General features: G+C 45.5%; 1 protein-coding gene across 1 annotated transcript in view; it reads left to right on the forward strand.

Annotated features, from left to right (window-relative positions):
- The window catches only part of SAMD4B (sterile alpha motif domain containing 4B), a 36,263-nt gene that overhangs the window by 7,011 nt on the left and 14,650 nt on the right, over positions 1–14,602 (forward strand). Inside the window, exon 2 of the mRNA XM_087826659.1 lies at positions 6,206–6,608. Within this exon, the coding sequence (XP_087682785.1) occupies positions 6,413–6,608 (196 nt within the window). The 5' untranslated portion in view covers positions 6,206–6,412. The remainder of the gene's footprint in view (positions 1–6,205; positions 6,609–14,602) is intronic.

Consider the following 14,602-nt stretch of genomic DNA (forward strand, 5'->3'; position numbering starts at 1 on the left):
GATTTAGGTGTGGGAGGAGTAAAAGAGACAGAAATACACTGGGGAGAGGCAGGGGTTGGGGTGGGACACCGGCTTCTCTAAGGGTTTCCCAGGCTGTGTTATCTTCCAAAGGCCCTGCGTGGCTTCTCATCTCTCCCTTCCACCCTTCCTCAGGACCATTCACACAAAAGCCTCATTCTTAGCTGAGGCAATAGTATACACATTTTTTGTACGTATTTCAGGAGTTTCTGAAAATCCTGGTTGTTTTTATAAGGGAGAAGTTGGGCTCCTTCGGCTTCTGGCGTTTTCCTGTTTTCAGGTCAGGATAGTGAGTTAACCTTAGGTAACTAGCCTATTACGTTGTTCATGAAGTGCGAGTTACTCAAAGGCCCAGGTGGGTGCTGTAGAAGGGCTAGGAATGGGTAGGAAGGCTACTAGGAGCCTCTTATTTATCCAGAGATATTGACATGAAATGGTGTACCCTTCAGCCCAACTTTTCTAGGCAGTGGAAAGGAACTTACAGGAGACTAGCATAATTCTCAGGAACAGCCAAGAGTTCCAAAGCCAGGCTGTCTGGCCTTGAAAATCTCAGCTTAGCTGTGTGCAGTGTTGGATAAGTGACTTAACCTGTGCATCAGTTTTTCCATCTGTAAATGTGGACATTATATACATATATATCAGATAGGTATAGAATATATATAGTTCTAGATCAGATGAGCTCTTCCATGGAAAGCTGTTAGCACAAAGTCTGGGACCTGATACTTGATGTATAGTGTATGAAGATATGCTAAGCATAGTGCTAGGTACTTGTATATACATTGTTTCATTTCATTCTTACAACAATCTTCACTGAGGAAGAAACTGAGTTACTTGTCAAAGGTCAACAGCAAGTAAGTATCAGCAGGAGAGCCCAGGTTTCATCCTGGTCTGACAGACTCCACAGTGCTGCTCTGAATGTGGAGAGATGACTTCCAGAGGTGCCTGTCTGTGGGCCACTTCTCACTCTTTGGGACCAAGGAAGGAGCCTAGTGGGCACTTTTCCTGGAACCTTTAGCCAGTTTCTGTCTCTGTTTCCAACTCTCCAGGGTTGGTAGGTGCTTCCCAAGAAGTTACTTGGTTCCTTAGAGACCAAATATGGCAGCAATGTTGGGCTTTTTGAGAGACTCTGCTATAGTTGTTTTACTCTCATGTCTTTCCTTAAAGGCAGGGAGTCATTTTTGGTGACATGAAGACAGAGACCAGAGCAGTGATGAATTGTTCTGTATGGGAGCAGTCAAGACTTTTTCAGCTTTGAGTGATAGAAACCCAACTCAAACTGGCCTCAGCCAAAAAGAAATTTTTTGATCCGTGTAACTGAAAAATGTGGGGTTGTGGGGCTTTAGGCCTGCTGTGTCCAGGTCTTCAAATGTGAACAGGTCTCCCTTTTTCTCCCCTAATTTCTTGACTCTGCCTTCATCTTTGTTGGCTTCATTCTAAGGTAGGCTCTCACTGTGAGGTAGCAGAAGGTGGCAACCAGTAACATCAGGAGATGTTGTGTAATCTGAGCAACCTTAACTGAAAACTTGTTTTCCCCAGGAGTTCCAGCAAAAGTTCAGGGAGAATCCTTGTCCAGACTTTACTCCATGTCTACTCCTGGATCCAAAAAAGACAGTTAATTCTCCAAAGGGAAATTATGGGGCTGGTACTAGAAGATAGGAATGGATATTTGGCAAACAAATCCACCAAAATCCATCTCAGTAAGGTGCCTTGGAATAGTCAGTGCTGATGCCTCTTTCCCAGCCCACCTCACCAGCTAGATCTTCCTTTCTCACTGCTGCCAAGCACCTAGGATATGAGGTAACTGACCCTTTCACGGAAGAAGCCATCCAGTCCTTTCCAGTCGTCATCCAGACCAAACACCCAGCACTTTCTGTCCAGAACATAGGAACCCTTCCTTTAGGGCTGATATCTATTTATTTATTTTTTAAATATGTTTTTATTGATTTCAGAGAGAGGAAGGGAGGAAGAGATACAGAAACATCAATGCCTCCTGCATGTCCCCTCCTGGGGAACGAGCCCACAGCCCAGTCATGTGTCCTGACTGGGAATCTAACCATGACCTCCCGGTTCATAGTTTGACACTCAACCACTTAGCCACACAGGCCAGGCTATTTATTGTTTTAACAGTACATTTCTTTTTTTATCTTTATTGATTTCAGAGAGAGGAGGGGAGGGGGGGAGAGAGAGAGAGAGGAACATCAATGATGAGAGAGTCATCACTGATCGGCTGCCTCCTGCACGCCCCCAACTGGGGATCAAGCCTGCAACCCGGGCATGCCCCCTAACCTGGAATTGAACCACAATCTCCTGGATCCTAGGTCGATGCTCAACTGCTGAATCACGCCCTGCCAGGCAGCAGTATATTCTTAAAACTGACTGTTAACCTAAAGCTCCAGTGTTTATTGAGAACTGTCCGACCCATTCTTGGACACTAGATCCTCTCCATCAGTTATGTTTCCTGAACAGCGGGGTGGCTTGAAGGTGTGAACCAGAGAGGCCCGAGGGAGGGATGGTTATCAGACTTTCCCTGTGTGTGTCCATTTAATCAAAGGACCACAGGCCACAGTCTGTGTTTGTTCTATATGGTTGCTATTTTAATATGAGTTAATTTCCAACATTTAAAAATAGGGGAATTTTATTCAAAATTCCAGATTTTTGGCTTCCCTTTAAAAAAAAAAAAGTAAGACCTAACAATACTAGACCCACATTTCCCCATGGCACCAGTTAATTAGAGCTAAATTGTGACTTCTCCCTTTAGACATGATATGTGCTTTTCAGCTCACCGTAGAGTTCACCAGCCTGCTGTTTAAACCTGGCCTTGTAAAGCATCATGTTTGAGACCCCGCTCTGTCCCAAGGCTTTGCTTCTAGTGTTTGACTTGGGGAAAGAAACTGGATTAATGTTCAGTCAACAGTTTATTTGGGGGACACAGTGCTGTTGCTTAGGAAAAGTAACCCAACAAAAGAGTTTGTGGAAAAGAATGTGCACAACTTTGATCTGTTTGTAGTTTGGTCTTTGCAGTAAATGCTGTTGGCATATCAAACCTCCGGTCACAAATGTTCCTTCTGAAATAGTAACATGTCCTTCTATCTTACAAGTTGCCACCCAGTGAAGGAATCCCTCCCACTCCCAAGGGATGTTCATTCAGCCTCCGCTTGACCACTTCCAGCAGCCCGAGAGCTTATTACCTCCTCACGTGGCAGCCAGTTCCATTCTTGGACAGATAACATTATTTTAAAATGTTTCCTTATATTGAGGCAGCTGCTGTCTCGTTGGGACTAAAAGCCACAAAATGCTGGAGCAGGAAGGGGAAACTGATTTTTTCCAGCTCGTGAGCTACCACTCATCCATTCTGCATCCAGGGCAAACATTGATAATCACAGTACTCTTCCTTACTGAGCCACAAAGTAGAATGTACCCTTGAAACTTTTAAAAATCAAATTCCTCTAAAATTTACGGAAGTAATGTTCACTTGTAACTAGTGAAATAGTAAAAAGTTATGTTGAGAATGTTAATAATTTCTCCTTTCCAATGTAACCAGTTGAAGAGCCTTAGGGTCTATCCTTTATACATTTCTGTATACACACATATACATATGTGTACATATATTCAGATATAAGATATATAATGGTTTTTGTATATGGTGTTTTTTTTCTTTTTACAAAATGACATCACATTTGTACTGTGCAGCTTATGGACATCCCTCCAGTAAGTACAGAACAAACACTATATAGAGATAACGATTTTTTGGTATTCTGCTATCAGGATCAAGCATGTTTTTAATAGCTACATAATATCCCATTCTTTGAGGTGTGCCCCAATTTATTAATCATTCTCCATTGCTTCATTGCTTCAGGATCCTTCTCACCACAGTGCTTCAGGCAGCCACTACTTGAGTTAGCCTGAGAAATAAAACCCATTTGTCATGTGTGATCCAGTCTAGCTTATTTCACACATTCTAGAGAAGAGAAGCAGACAAGCTAAAAAAATCAGAGCGAATCTGTGGCTAGGGCAAGACTAGAACTGAATTTTCTTGACTTTCAACATTTCCTGTATCCCGTGTTGCCTCTCACTTAGAAATGTCTACCTAGGTTCTTCTCTGGAGTAAATCAGTCAATCTAATTCCTCTTCTCTGTACTACCCTTTCAGATGTTTGAAGTCAGTTATATAGTTGCTCCTGAGTCTTCTCTTTATCAGGAGAAATTTCCTCAATGCCTTCAAATTTTTCTCATGATTTTCAAATCCCTTTACCATCCTATGGGCCATTCCTTCTATCTACTCCCCCAGGACTGTAGAAATCCCAAGTGTGTCTTCTATACTCACGTTTTTTATTCATTCATTCGCGAACATATATAGCAGCACCTTCTATGTTCCAGTCATTGTTCTGGGTTCTGAGTGATGATGGTATAGCTTGTATTTTGGTGGGAAGAGAAAAACAAAGTATTTGAAGGTGCTGAATTATATAGAAATGAAATTCTGTTAACATAGTGGAGTGAGAGCTAGACTCCTTAGATTGTCAGGGAAGATCTCTGAGGAAGTGACATCGAGCTGAGACCTAAGTCACAAATAGGAGCCAGCCATAGATAGGTCTAGGGGAAGAGGATTCCAGTAAACAGGAAAGAATTTGGTACAAGATGAAGTTGGAGAGACCACAGGAATCCTGCTCGGTCCTGTAGGACAAGATAAGTTCAGGTTTAGTGTAGATTTTATTTAAGTGCAGTCGGAAGTCACTGGAGAATTTTAAGCCAGGGAGGCAACATTCGATTTCCCTTTTAAAAAGATTTCTGGAGACCTATTTAACTTGGAGCAGAGTTTCATTTTCCTCCACACTTGTTTCTTATATCCAAAGGGATTGATAGCCAGACCAGTTTGCTCTGTTCAGTTGTCGCACAGAGGATTGGTGAGGTTAGTCACAGCCATTGTCAGGTGCACTTCACAGCCCTCCTCAACAGGAACATGGAAGTTCAAGGAGATGGCAATAGCTCCCTAAGACCTGAGCACAGCAGGTTCAGTGGATCTTTGTATGGAACTCTCAGTCCCCTTGGCAGCCAGACGAGAATGGAGCCAAGTGTGGTTTGGGGATGGAGCCAAGGCACTGGTTGCAAGAAAGACAGGAAGTGTGAGTGGGGACCTGGAGCTGGAGACACTTAAAAAAAGGTTTCAGAGTAATATCCAGAAACCAGTCACCTGAAGAATAGGCCTGTTGTCTGCCCAGTTGACACAGCTCCTCTGCAGTTCCTTCCTAAGAGGAATTTGGACACTTTCTTGCTTGGCAGTTTTTTACTTTTGATGTGTCCCCCTTGTCCTCAGGTTGACATCCTCTTTTAGGTGTCTAGATGACAACGTCGGATCTCTGGGAGCCAAAGGGACTTGCCAACCCAGAGGACTTGGGTCAAGATTAGTCTTAAGGGGAACAAAGAAGAGGGCTGGGAGCGATTCATCTCAGAGTAGAAATAGATAGGATCTTAGACACCAGAGCTTCACCTTTTCTAGAGTGAGAGAGCTAGATTGGAGGAGGCGAAATCCCCCCAGCCTGTTTAAGATCTCTGAAAAGGCCTCTGTCCACTCCCTTACCCTTAGGCACCCAGATGATTACTGATCAGGTATCTATCCACATACCTGAAATTTCCACTGGGGTCACTACCTCACCACCTCCCCACATCCTAATTTTGTGGGTCTTAACTTGAAATAATATAAAGAATTCATATGGTCCTTTTAGCAGGTGAGCACTCACTTTGTCCAGTTCTCGGAGGAGGTGCCAGAGACCAACAAGGTCAGGGCATGTGCTTGGGGTCATATGCCTGCTTAGTCAAGTCACTTGGGGCCAGGTCTCCATTAATTCAGATCTTTTTCTATAATGTGCATTCTCTCCTATTTCCCACTTCGGGGAAATTTACCAACTTACTCTCTGCTTTAAATCCACATCCTTTGGTCCTATGACAGCCAGGCCTGAGGGATAGCATCTTTTCCTTAGACTAGGGTAGGTATCTTGAGTCCCAATAAAGCCTTTTCTCTAGATCTGGAGATTGGAAGGAAAGTTCATTTAGTATCTGGTATTGGCTTCACTTTCAGGAGCTCCACAGAGTGGATACCCTGAAAGAGGAAGGCATGAAGCCTCTTTACCCCCTCAGCACCAGGTCAGTTCCAGCCCCTTCATTCTATCTAACCCCCTTGCTTCCTTTTCCAGGAGCCTGGAGAGGTGTGGCTGGACCAAGACCTCCCCCGATGTGAGCAGGTTTCCTCTTCCCCCCACCACCTATTGCCACCACGCCAGGGAACGTCCTCAAGCCCTGGCCTTCAGGGAAGAGGTAACAGGAGCCCAGAGCCGAGACCATGTGACGGCGCTGGCCCTCGCCACCGCCGTCCCCCCCACCCTGGCCCCAGGCCTGGCACCATGATGTTCCGAGACCAGGTGGGCATCCTCGCTGGCTGGTTCAAGGGCTGGAATGAGTGTGAGCAGACAGTGGCCCTGCTGTCACTTCTGAAGCGGGTCACTCGCACCCAGGCCCGCTTCCTGCAGCTCTGCCTAGAGCACTCCTTGGCGGACTGCAATGACATCCACCTGCTGGAGTCGGAGGCCAACAGTGCTGGTGAGTCTCCACCCCCAGAGATGGGAGCAGGAGGGAGAGCTGGAACAGGAATAGATGTCAGATGGCTGAGGAGGCCTACCCAACAATGGTGCTAAGAAATGTGCATTCTAGACTTGGTGGGTGGGGAGTCCCTAACCTCCCAAGTTATCATCATGGCTTTCCTGGGGCTTTGTTGCTAACTATCCTCAGGCATGGAATGGGGACTCCTGCAGGAGGGAAGTGCAAACTGGAAACTGCCCATAGCAAAGGAAGGATCACGTAGGATGGCTTGTCTGGGAGGCTGAAAGGAACAGACTAAAGTCATTACCTATGAAAGGGGGATTGAAGGAGAGCATTAATTCATTTTTCAAGCTCCAGGACATCAGAGCTAGGAAGGATTTTAGAACTCTTCCAAATTTACAAGTCGTCTTATACTGTCCTTAATCCCTGAGAGATAAGTTGGACTTACAGCATAAACAGCTTTGAGAATTTTGAGTGTTGAGTTTCCTTAACACTCAGTAGAGAGGTGTTCTGTGTCCCGTGAGGTTGGCATTGGGATGAATAAGCCAGATTTCTCTAGAACCTCTCCCTAGGGCCCTGGGCATAAACAGGAGTCAGGCCAGAGAACCATCTCAAGAGACTCTACTGAAGCCATTCTGGCCTTCTGGGTCCCCACAGGCCTGGATGGAGACCAGTTGTCCTTGATGACAGGTGGAAGAGATGGAAGCCAGAGAAGAGGTCAAGCCGTGTGCACCTGAAAGCTAGCTGGAGAGAGGGACCCCATGTAATGTTTCTAGACCCTTCCCACCTTCTTCTGCATAATAATAGATCACACTGAGCCTTTATAGCACGCCAGGTCCTGGCTTTACTTGTATAGTAACATCGAAAACAGTGTTCCTTGGTGGTTCTAGAGTTAGACTGTCTAGGTTTAAGGCTCAGTTCTGTCACTTGCTATATTTAACCTTTCTGAGCCTTGGTTTCCTCATCTTTAAACTCAAGTTGATATTTGTGCTTACCTTCTAGGGTGGTTGTGAGCTCTGAGACTAGTGCATGTCATGTAGTAAACACTCAGTAAATGTCAATTACTGTTTTTATTATCAGTAACTCATTTAGTCCTCACCTCAACCCCATGAGCTAGATACTGTCATTATCCCCATTGTGTAGGTGAAGAAATCAGCATGGGCTTCTAAGGATTGGGATTTGGGGAGCCACAGAGCTGCCTGGCTTCCCTGATCTCCCCAAGCCTACCTGTCTTAGACACAGTCACCAGTATTTTACCCAGTTTTTAGGTACAAGTCACAGAAGCACCATGGTTGTAGGAGAAGATGGTTTCTGAGGCCAGGAGTCACACCAGCTTAAGTCCCAGTATGGTGGACAGTGAGCAGCAATAACCCAGCTTGGCTGCAGCAGGCTCAGAGCTCAGCCATTTGATACCCTCTCCCCCTCCCCAGCAGGAAGGACTTCCCTCTGCTCTGGGACCAGGAGCAGGAGTTCCATGGTTGTAGCATGGCTCTGCACCCAGAGTGAGGGTTGCTTTGTGGCAGGCCAGTGTCTTACACAACTTTGTCACATATCCCCACCACCCCACCTTGAGCAGACAATTGGATGAGCTCTGGATGCCAGTCTTGGCTATATATCAGAGTCGCCATATGCTATTGCTATTTATTGGAGCATTTTTAGTAGTTGCTTTTGTTTTCAAAACTTGTGGTAAGATCAAACCATATGAAAGGTAAAAAGTGAATTTTCCCTTCCAGACTTCCATGTTCCCAATTAGTGTGTATTTTGTGAGATATTCTGTGCATGTATGAACACAGCCATATTCACCCTCCAGCTTTTTCAGTGTTTTGATTGTTTTAACACATAGGACACTGTGCATATTAACCAGTTTGCCTTTTTTCACTTAACAATATAACTTGAAGATCATTCCATGTTTAGTACATACATGTATACCTCATTATTATTAATGGCAGCTTAGTAGTAAGAATAGGTAATGTTTATAGAACCCTGTCTGTATATCAAGCAGTGCATTACCTTTATTACTCATTTAACCCTTCCAGTAGCTCTGTGAGGTAGGTCTCACTATTTCCTCATTTTACAGATGAGGAGACTGAGATCTGAAAAGGTTTAGTGATTTGCCCAGAGTCATACTCGTCAGAGGTGGAGCTAGAATTTGACTTTAGAGTTCTTGCTGCTGACCAGTAGACTGTACCACACACTGTGTTCAGCATTACTCTTATAAACAGTGCTGTAATGAATACCCTTTAAGCATCTGTAGGATAAATTCCTAGAATTCTGTGGGACTGCTAAGTTTGAAGTTATGCGCATTTATAGTATTTGTTATTACCACATTGCCCTTGAAGGACATGGTACCCTTTATACAAAAAACCCAAGGCCCATCCAAGATAGTTTGCATTGGTATGTTGGATGTAATGCCTACATAGTGTTGAGAATTGCTGTGGAATGCATTGACTAATGATTGAATATATGAATCAAGGTTTTTACCCTGAGTTCCATGTCAGATGTTGAGAATATAACAAGCTGATACTTAGATGAATGGAGAAGTAGGGAAAATTTAGAATGAGAAAAGAGGAAAGGCCATGGTATGTTCCAGAGTTCAGGAAGCCTGCCAGATTAGAGCAAAGCACAACTAGAGAGAAATTCAGTAGAGTCTTGGATGCCTCTTTCCTAAGAGGTAAATTTTGTAGGGCCTTGAATGCCTCTTTCCTGATAGATATGGGGGCTTCAAGACTAAGGAGGTCTGTGTCTCCTGACTCACTCCCACACTGAAGTAGAACAGCCACCCTGCCTTATTTGTGAAGGAAGGAGCTACTTCCTAAGCTTGGGGGCCTGCCTTGTGAAAGAATCTGTGTGCATCCTCTGTTATTCCTTCTCTGTTCATATGGCCTTCCCATTCCCTTGTGTTTCCCAAATTTGTATCATTAGCAGAACCACCTGGTGGGGGAAGATGTGACTGTTAAAATTCAGATTCCTGGGCCCTTTACCCAGACACACTAACTTAGAATCCTGGGGGGATGGGCCTGGGAACGAGTACCCAGGTTCTTCTGCTGACCAGGCAGTTTGAACAATGAAGCCCTACTGGATGATTCATTTGGTGTGGGATAAATGAGAATAGGACTCAGAACACCCAGGAGTTCCACATCCAGCTCTGCCACTAAAACCTTTTGAGACCTGGGCCAGCTCCACCCCTCTTGGGCCCGAGGCTCCACATCTGTACTCTCCCAGTACCTTCTGGATTCTTAAAGAATGGGCCAAAGAAGGCAGAGTTACGGCCGTGCATACTACTTTGGAGGCCCAGTACATTCTTCTAAAGCAATAGTTCTAAATATTTTATGAGATGGATCCCTCAGTGAATCTGTCCTTCCTCCCCACCAAGATGCACACCCACTCCACAAACCAATTCTTGAGTTCAGTCAGTCCACCAGTGCCCTGCCTACTACAGGGTCTGAAGTTCTTGAACTTTTCAGATCCCTTCAGGCCAGGAGGGCTAAAGAGTGAGGCAGATCCTCTGCCATTTTCTGGGTTTGTGCTCCATGTCTTACCCACCCAATCCTGCTACTTCTTCCAGTACTCCCAGGGAGACTCTGGGTTCAGGTTTCGGTTTGGATCATCTCCTCATAAAGGGTGGGGAATGCAGAAGACTTGATCTGGGTGTGTGGATCCTAACTCTGGCTTCATGTCAGAATCACTCAGGCTCTTTATTAAATGAACCTGAGGTCTGGGTCTTATTCCAGAGATTCTGATGTTTTTTAAGCTCCCTAGTTGACTCTCATGTGCATTCAGCAGAGAACCACTTGTCTTGATGCTGACCCTGATTCTGGGTGGGCCCAGAAAGGTGGTGAAGGTACTGTTGCGTGACCTGTGGGGAGTTGGGGCTGTGGAAGACTGCTCTGGTCTGGGCTGTCGCTTCCTCTCAAGCAAGTGGGAAGTCCCTCAGGCCAGGCAGCCAGCATTGGTTTCAGGGAAGCAGAATCTGAACAGACAAGGAGAGGCCCCAGGTTTCCCTTTTGTCACCCCTGTTCCTTCTCCCAGTGCTATCTTCCCTGCCTATTTGGATTTATAACAGTAATCCTGTCTCTCTTTTCCCCTGTTGCTTACTTGGACCAGAAGGGTGGGGCCAGAGAAGCTGAAATTCCCTTCCTTCCCTGGTCCTGTAGCTTCCTGGGTCACATTTCCTGCATTTCTTTCTTCCTATCCTCTGAGTCATCATCCTCATACTCAGCAGGTTTAAGCCCCTCCCTCTCTGGCTCACTGAATCTGGGTGGGGAAACTGAGGTCAGAAGGGGGCCATGGCTGAGTGAGTCACTAGAGCTCAACTCTCATGCCTCCACCCTCCCCTTTAAAGCTCTACTGACAGAGTTCATCAAACAAAAATGTGAGCCCCCAGCCTCCCCCATGTTTGTGTGAGTTGGAGTAAGACAGAGAAGGGCACGTTTGGAGCCAAACCCCAGCCCCTCTAACTAGTGCCTGAGGCTACCACAATTGTTGCAACAGCCAGCACATAAAAATGGGTTTGCTCTTATGGCAAACTCCAAGATATATTTGGCTCCTGTGATTTGCCAGGACCCAGGGTCATGACCTACTTAACTCTGGTCACCTGGCCAAGAAGTGCATTCATGTGCAGTCTACCTCGTCTTCTCCATGCCTGTGGAGTCCAGGTTGACAGCTTAGTGAGAAGCAGCAATTGGCATCATGGCATTCCTTAGCCCCATCCCCATCCACCCACTTCCAGAATTTCATCATTGCATGCCAGAGTTGTGTATATTTTGGTAAATAACTGCGTGAAATTCCCCACCCCTGTTGGGAATCTTAAGGGGGAGGCTCAGATGTGCCCTCCTTTATGAATTGCTCCCCTCAGCCCCAAAACAGCATGGTCTCTAGATCTTCAACCAGGAACAGTAATAACAGTTAAAATGCATGGAGCACTTTACACATGTTAGAAGCTGTACACAGTTATTTCATTGACTTTTACCACAATCCTGTGGTGAAGGGGCTTTTAGTACCCCATATTGTACAGAAAAGGAGACCAAGGCTCAGAGAGGTTAAAGGACTGGCCTATGATTATGTTGACTGAGGTCATGGAGACAGAGCTGGATTTTTCAAATCCATGCAAGTTTGCCTGTTGAACTTGTGCTCTTACTCAGTATACTCTGCTAGGACACAAGACAGGGTAACCTGAGGTCAGGGGACCCTAGAGAGGACACATTATACACACATAGACAGCACTACCGTCCAAGGGACCATCTGGGTTCAATTGTGCAGGTATTCATTGGGTCCCTGCTATGCCTCAACTCTGAGCCAGACTTTTCTGATCTGGGCAGAAAACTAGAAGTTCTATCCCCACCCCTCATCTGCAGCCCCAGCTGGGCTCACCCCAAGGGGCCTGAGGCTGCGCAAATTCCTTGGACCAGTTCCAGTGCTCACTGATGCTTCCCAGTCATGGGAGGCCCGTCCTCCCCAACACACCACTGCACAGACACATGAACACACATTTCCCTAGGGTCAGCCTCCATTTGTCCATAACCACTCTCCCTTTTCTCCACAGTAGAACAAGGTCTTTCATTGAGCCCAACCCTTGGGGCTGTTCTGTCACGTCCCCTGGCAGTACCAGAGGAGAATCTGTGTCCCTTAGCCTTGGGGCCCTGGCAGTACCCTGGGGTGGGGGAGGGACTAGACAAGGCTTCTCTCTGTCCCAGAGGCTTCTGGCTACCCTGAAGGCCTAAACAGCAGTGATTGAGAACATCAGGATAGGGCTGAAAGGGTAGGCTGACCCTGCTGGGGAAGGGAGGAAAACAATCTTTGAGTCACATACTGACCGCTTACTATGGACAGACTCTGTCAGGTGCTTTGCATGCATCATCTTTTTTTTTTTTTTTGATATATCTTTATTGATTTCAAAGAGGAAGAAAGAGGGGGAGAGAGAGAGAAACATCAGTGATGAGAGAGTCATTGATCGGCTGCCTCCTCCAGGCCCCTGACTGGGGACTGAGCCCACAACCCAGGCATGGGGACTGTGCCCTGACTGGGAATTGAACCAGGATCTCCTGGATCCTAGATTGATGCTCAACTGCTGAGCCATGCCTGGCTGGGCCATGCATTGTCTTCTTAAATCCTCTCCAATCCCTCTTTTACAGAGGAAGCATATTGCCCCTGCAATTGGGTGACACAGCTGGGAAAACTCAGGGACTAAGTCAGGGAAATGGAGTATTAGGGAGTTCCTTCCCATGTGATCCAGTGCCAGATGGAGGTAGGAAGGCAGGAAAGGTGAAGGCTTCCTAAAGTCAGGAAGGCCTGTCTGACCTTGGGAAGATATTTAGATATGAAGATGACCTAAGAGAGAGCTTTGTGGTCATGGGAACTAGTTCAAGAGAAGAGACAGATGGAGAGGATGAGGTTTCCTAGCTTTGAGTGGCAGGTCCTGAAGGGAATCTGGAAACCCCAGGGACAGGGAAAAAGAAAGAGAGACCTGGTGTTGGAGAGATAGTAGAGGGTTATGGGTAAAGTTTCTTCCAATTCTGGAGGCAGACGACCCTGGGTTTAGATCTTGGCTCTCACTTAGGAGAAGTGACTTCACCTTTCAAAGTCCATTTCCTCGTCTTCAAGATGGGAATGCTAGAACAGGGTTGGGGGTGCGAATGAAAACAACTATGTTCTTAGCATAGTGTCTGATGCATAGTAAATGCTCAGTTATTGTATACTACAGTAGTCCCCTCCATCTGTGGTTTTGTGTTCCATGGTTTCCATTACAGTCAAACATGGCCCAAAAATATTCAATGGAAAATTCCAGAAATAATTCATTAAGTTTTAAATTGTGTGCCATTCTGAGTACCGTGAAGAACTCTCACACGGTCCCTCTCCATCTCACCTGGGATGTGAATCATCCCTTTTTCCAGCATATCTGAGTTGTGCCTACCCCATTAGACACTTAGTGGTCATCCTGGTTATCAGATTGGTTGTCAGATATTTTGAGAAAGAGAGAGAGACCACATTCACATAACTTTCATTGCAGTATATTATAATTCTTCTGTTATTAGTTATTATTGCTAATCTTGTACTGCATCTAATTTATAAATTAAACTTTATCATAGATATTTATGTATGGGGAAAAAGTAGTATATATAGGGTTCCGTCACTATCCGTGGTTTCAGGCATCAACTGGGGGTTTTAGAACATAATTCCCATGGATAAGGTGGGGGACTACTGTATTACTATTCTATTTTGATCAGTAATGTGGACATAGCATGAATTGATAACTGAATAAATGGATGAATCCATGGGCACTTCAACAGGGGTTCTCTAGAAAGCTTGGAGCAGAGAGGCCCAGGCCAAGAAAACGTGCAGTTATACATATGGCCAGGAGTTGGGAGTTGTGTGTAAGTCATTTTTGCAGAGCTACAAATTTAAGCAGAATCAGAAGTTTATGTGAATCCTTAGGCCATAGATTTTCAAGCAGGTCATTAAAAGGAAAAGAGGTGCAAAAGGGTTTTTATGCAAAGCTCCCAGTGGCCAGGTGCCAGCCTGTAGTGTAGGCAGAGGAGACCAGAGGCCCTTGGAACCTTAAGCCCTAAGGAAGTTGTATTGAACCACCTTCAGATGCATGGCTCACTTGAAATCCAGATGCCTAGAATTCTGGGACTCACCTTATATATACATGCTTATTCCCAGCCTCTATTTCCTGGGCTTGGAGTTGGCTTGTGCCCGCTGGGTATTTGAAGGGAAGGAACCATGGTAAGATATAATAACTGATGCTAGAAATAGCAGGTAAATGTTTACTGAGGACTTACTGTGTGCTCTGGTCTCACTTAATTCATAGCAGCTGTATCAGGTAGGAATGATTCTGAGTTCCACTTTACAGATAGAGAAAGTAGAGCTCAGTGAAGTGATTGCATTTTCCTAGAGTTCCATGGTCATTAAGTGGGAGAGAAGGGACCTAAGCCATGTCTCTGCCTTTACTTTTTCATCATTCACCCCCTAGAGCCCTAGCTCTGTCGGTTAGA

This window comes from Miniopterus natalensis, chromosome 18, assembly GCF_054644295.1.
Source record: "Miniopterus natalensis isolate mMinNat1 chromosome 18, mMinNat1.hap1, whole genome shotgun sequence".
Classification (NCBI taxonomy): Eukaryota; Metazoa; Chordata; class Mammalia; order Chiroptera; family Miniopteridae; genus Miniopterus; species Miniopterus natalensis.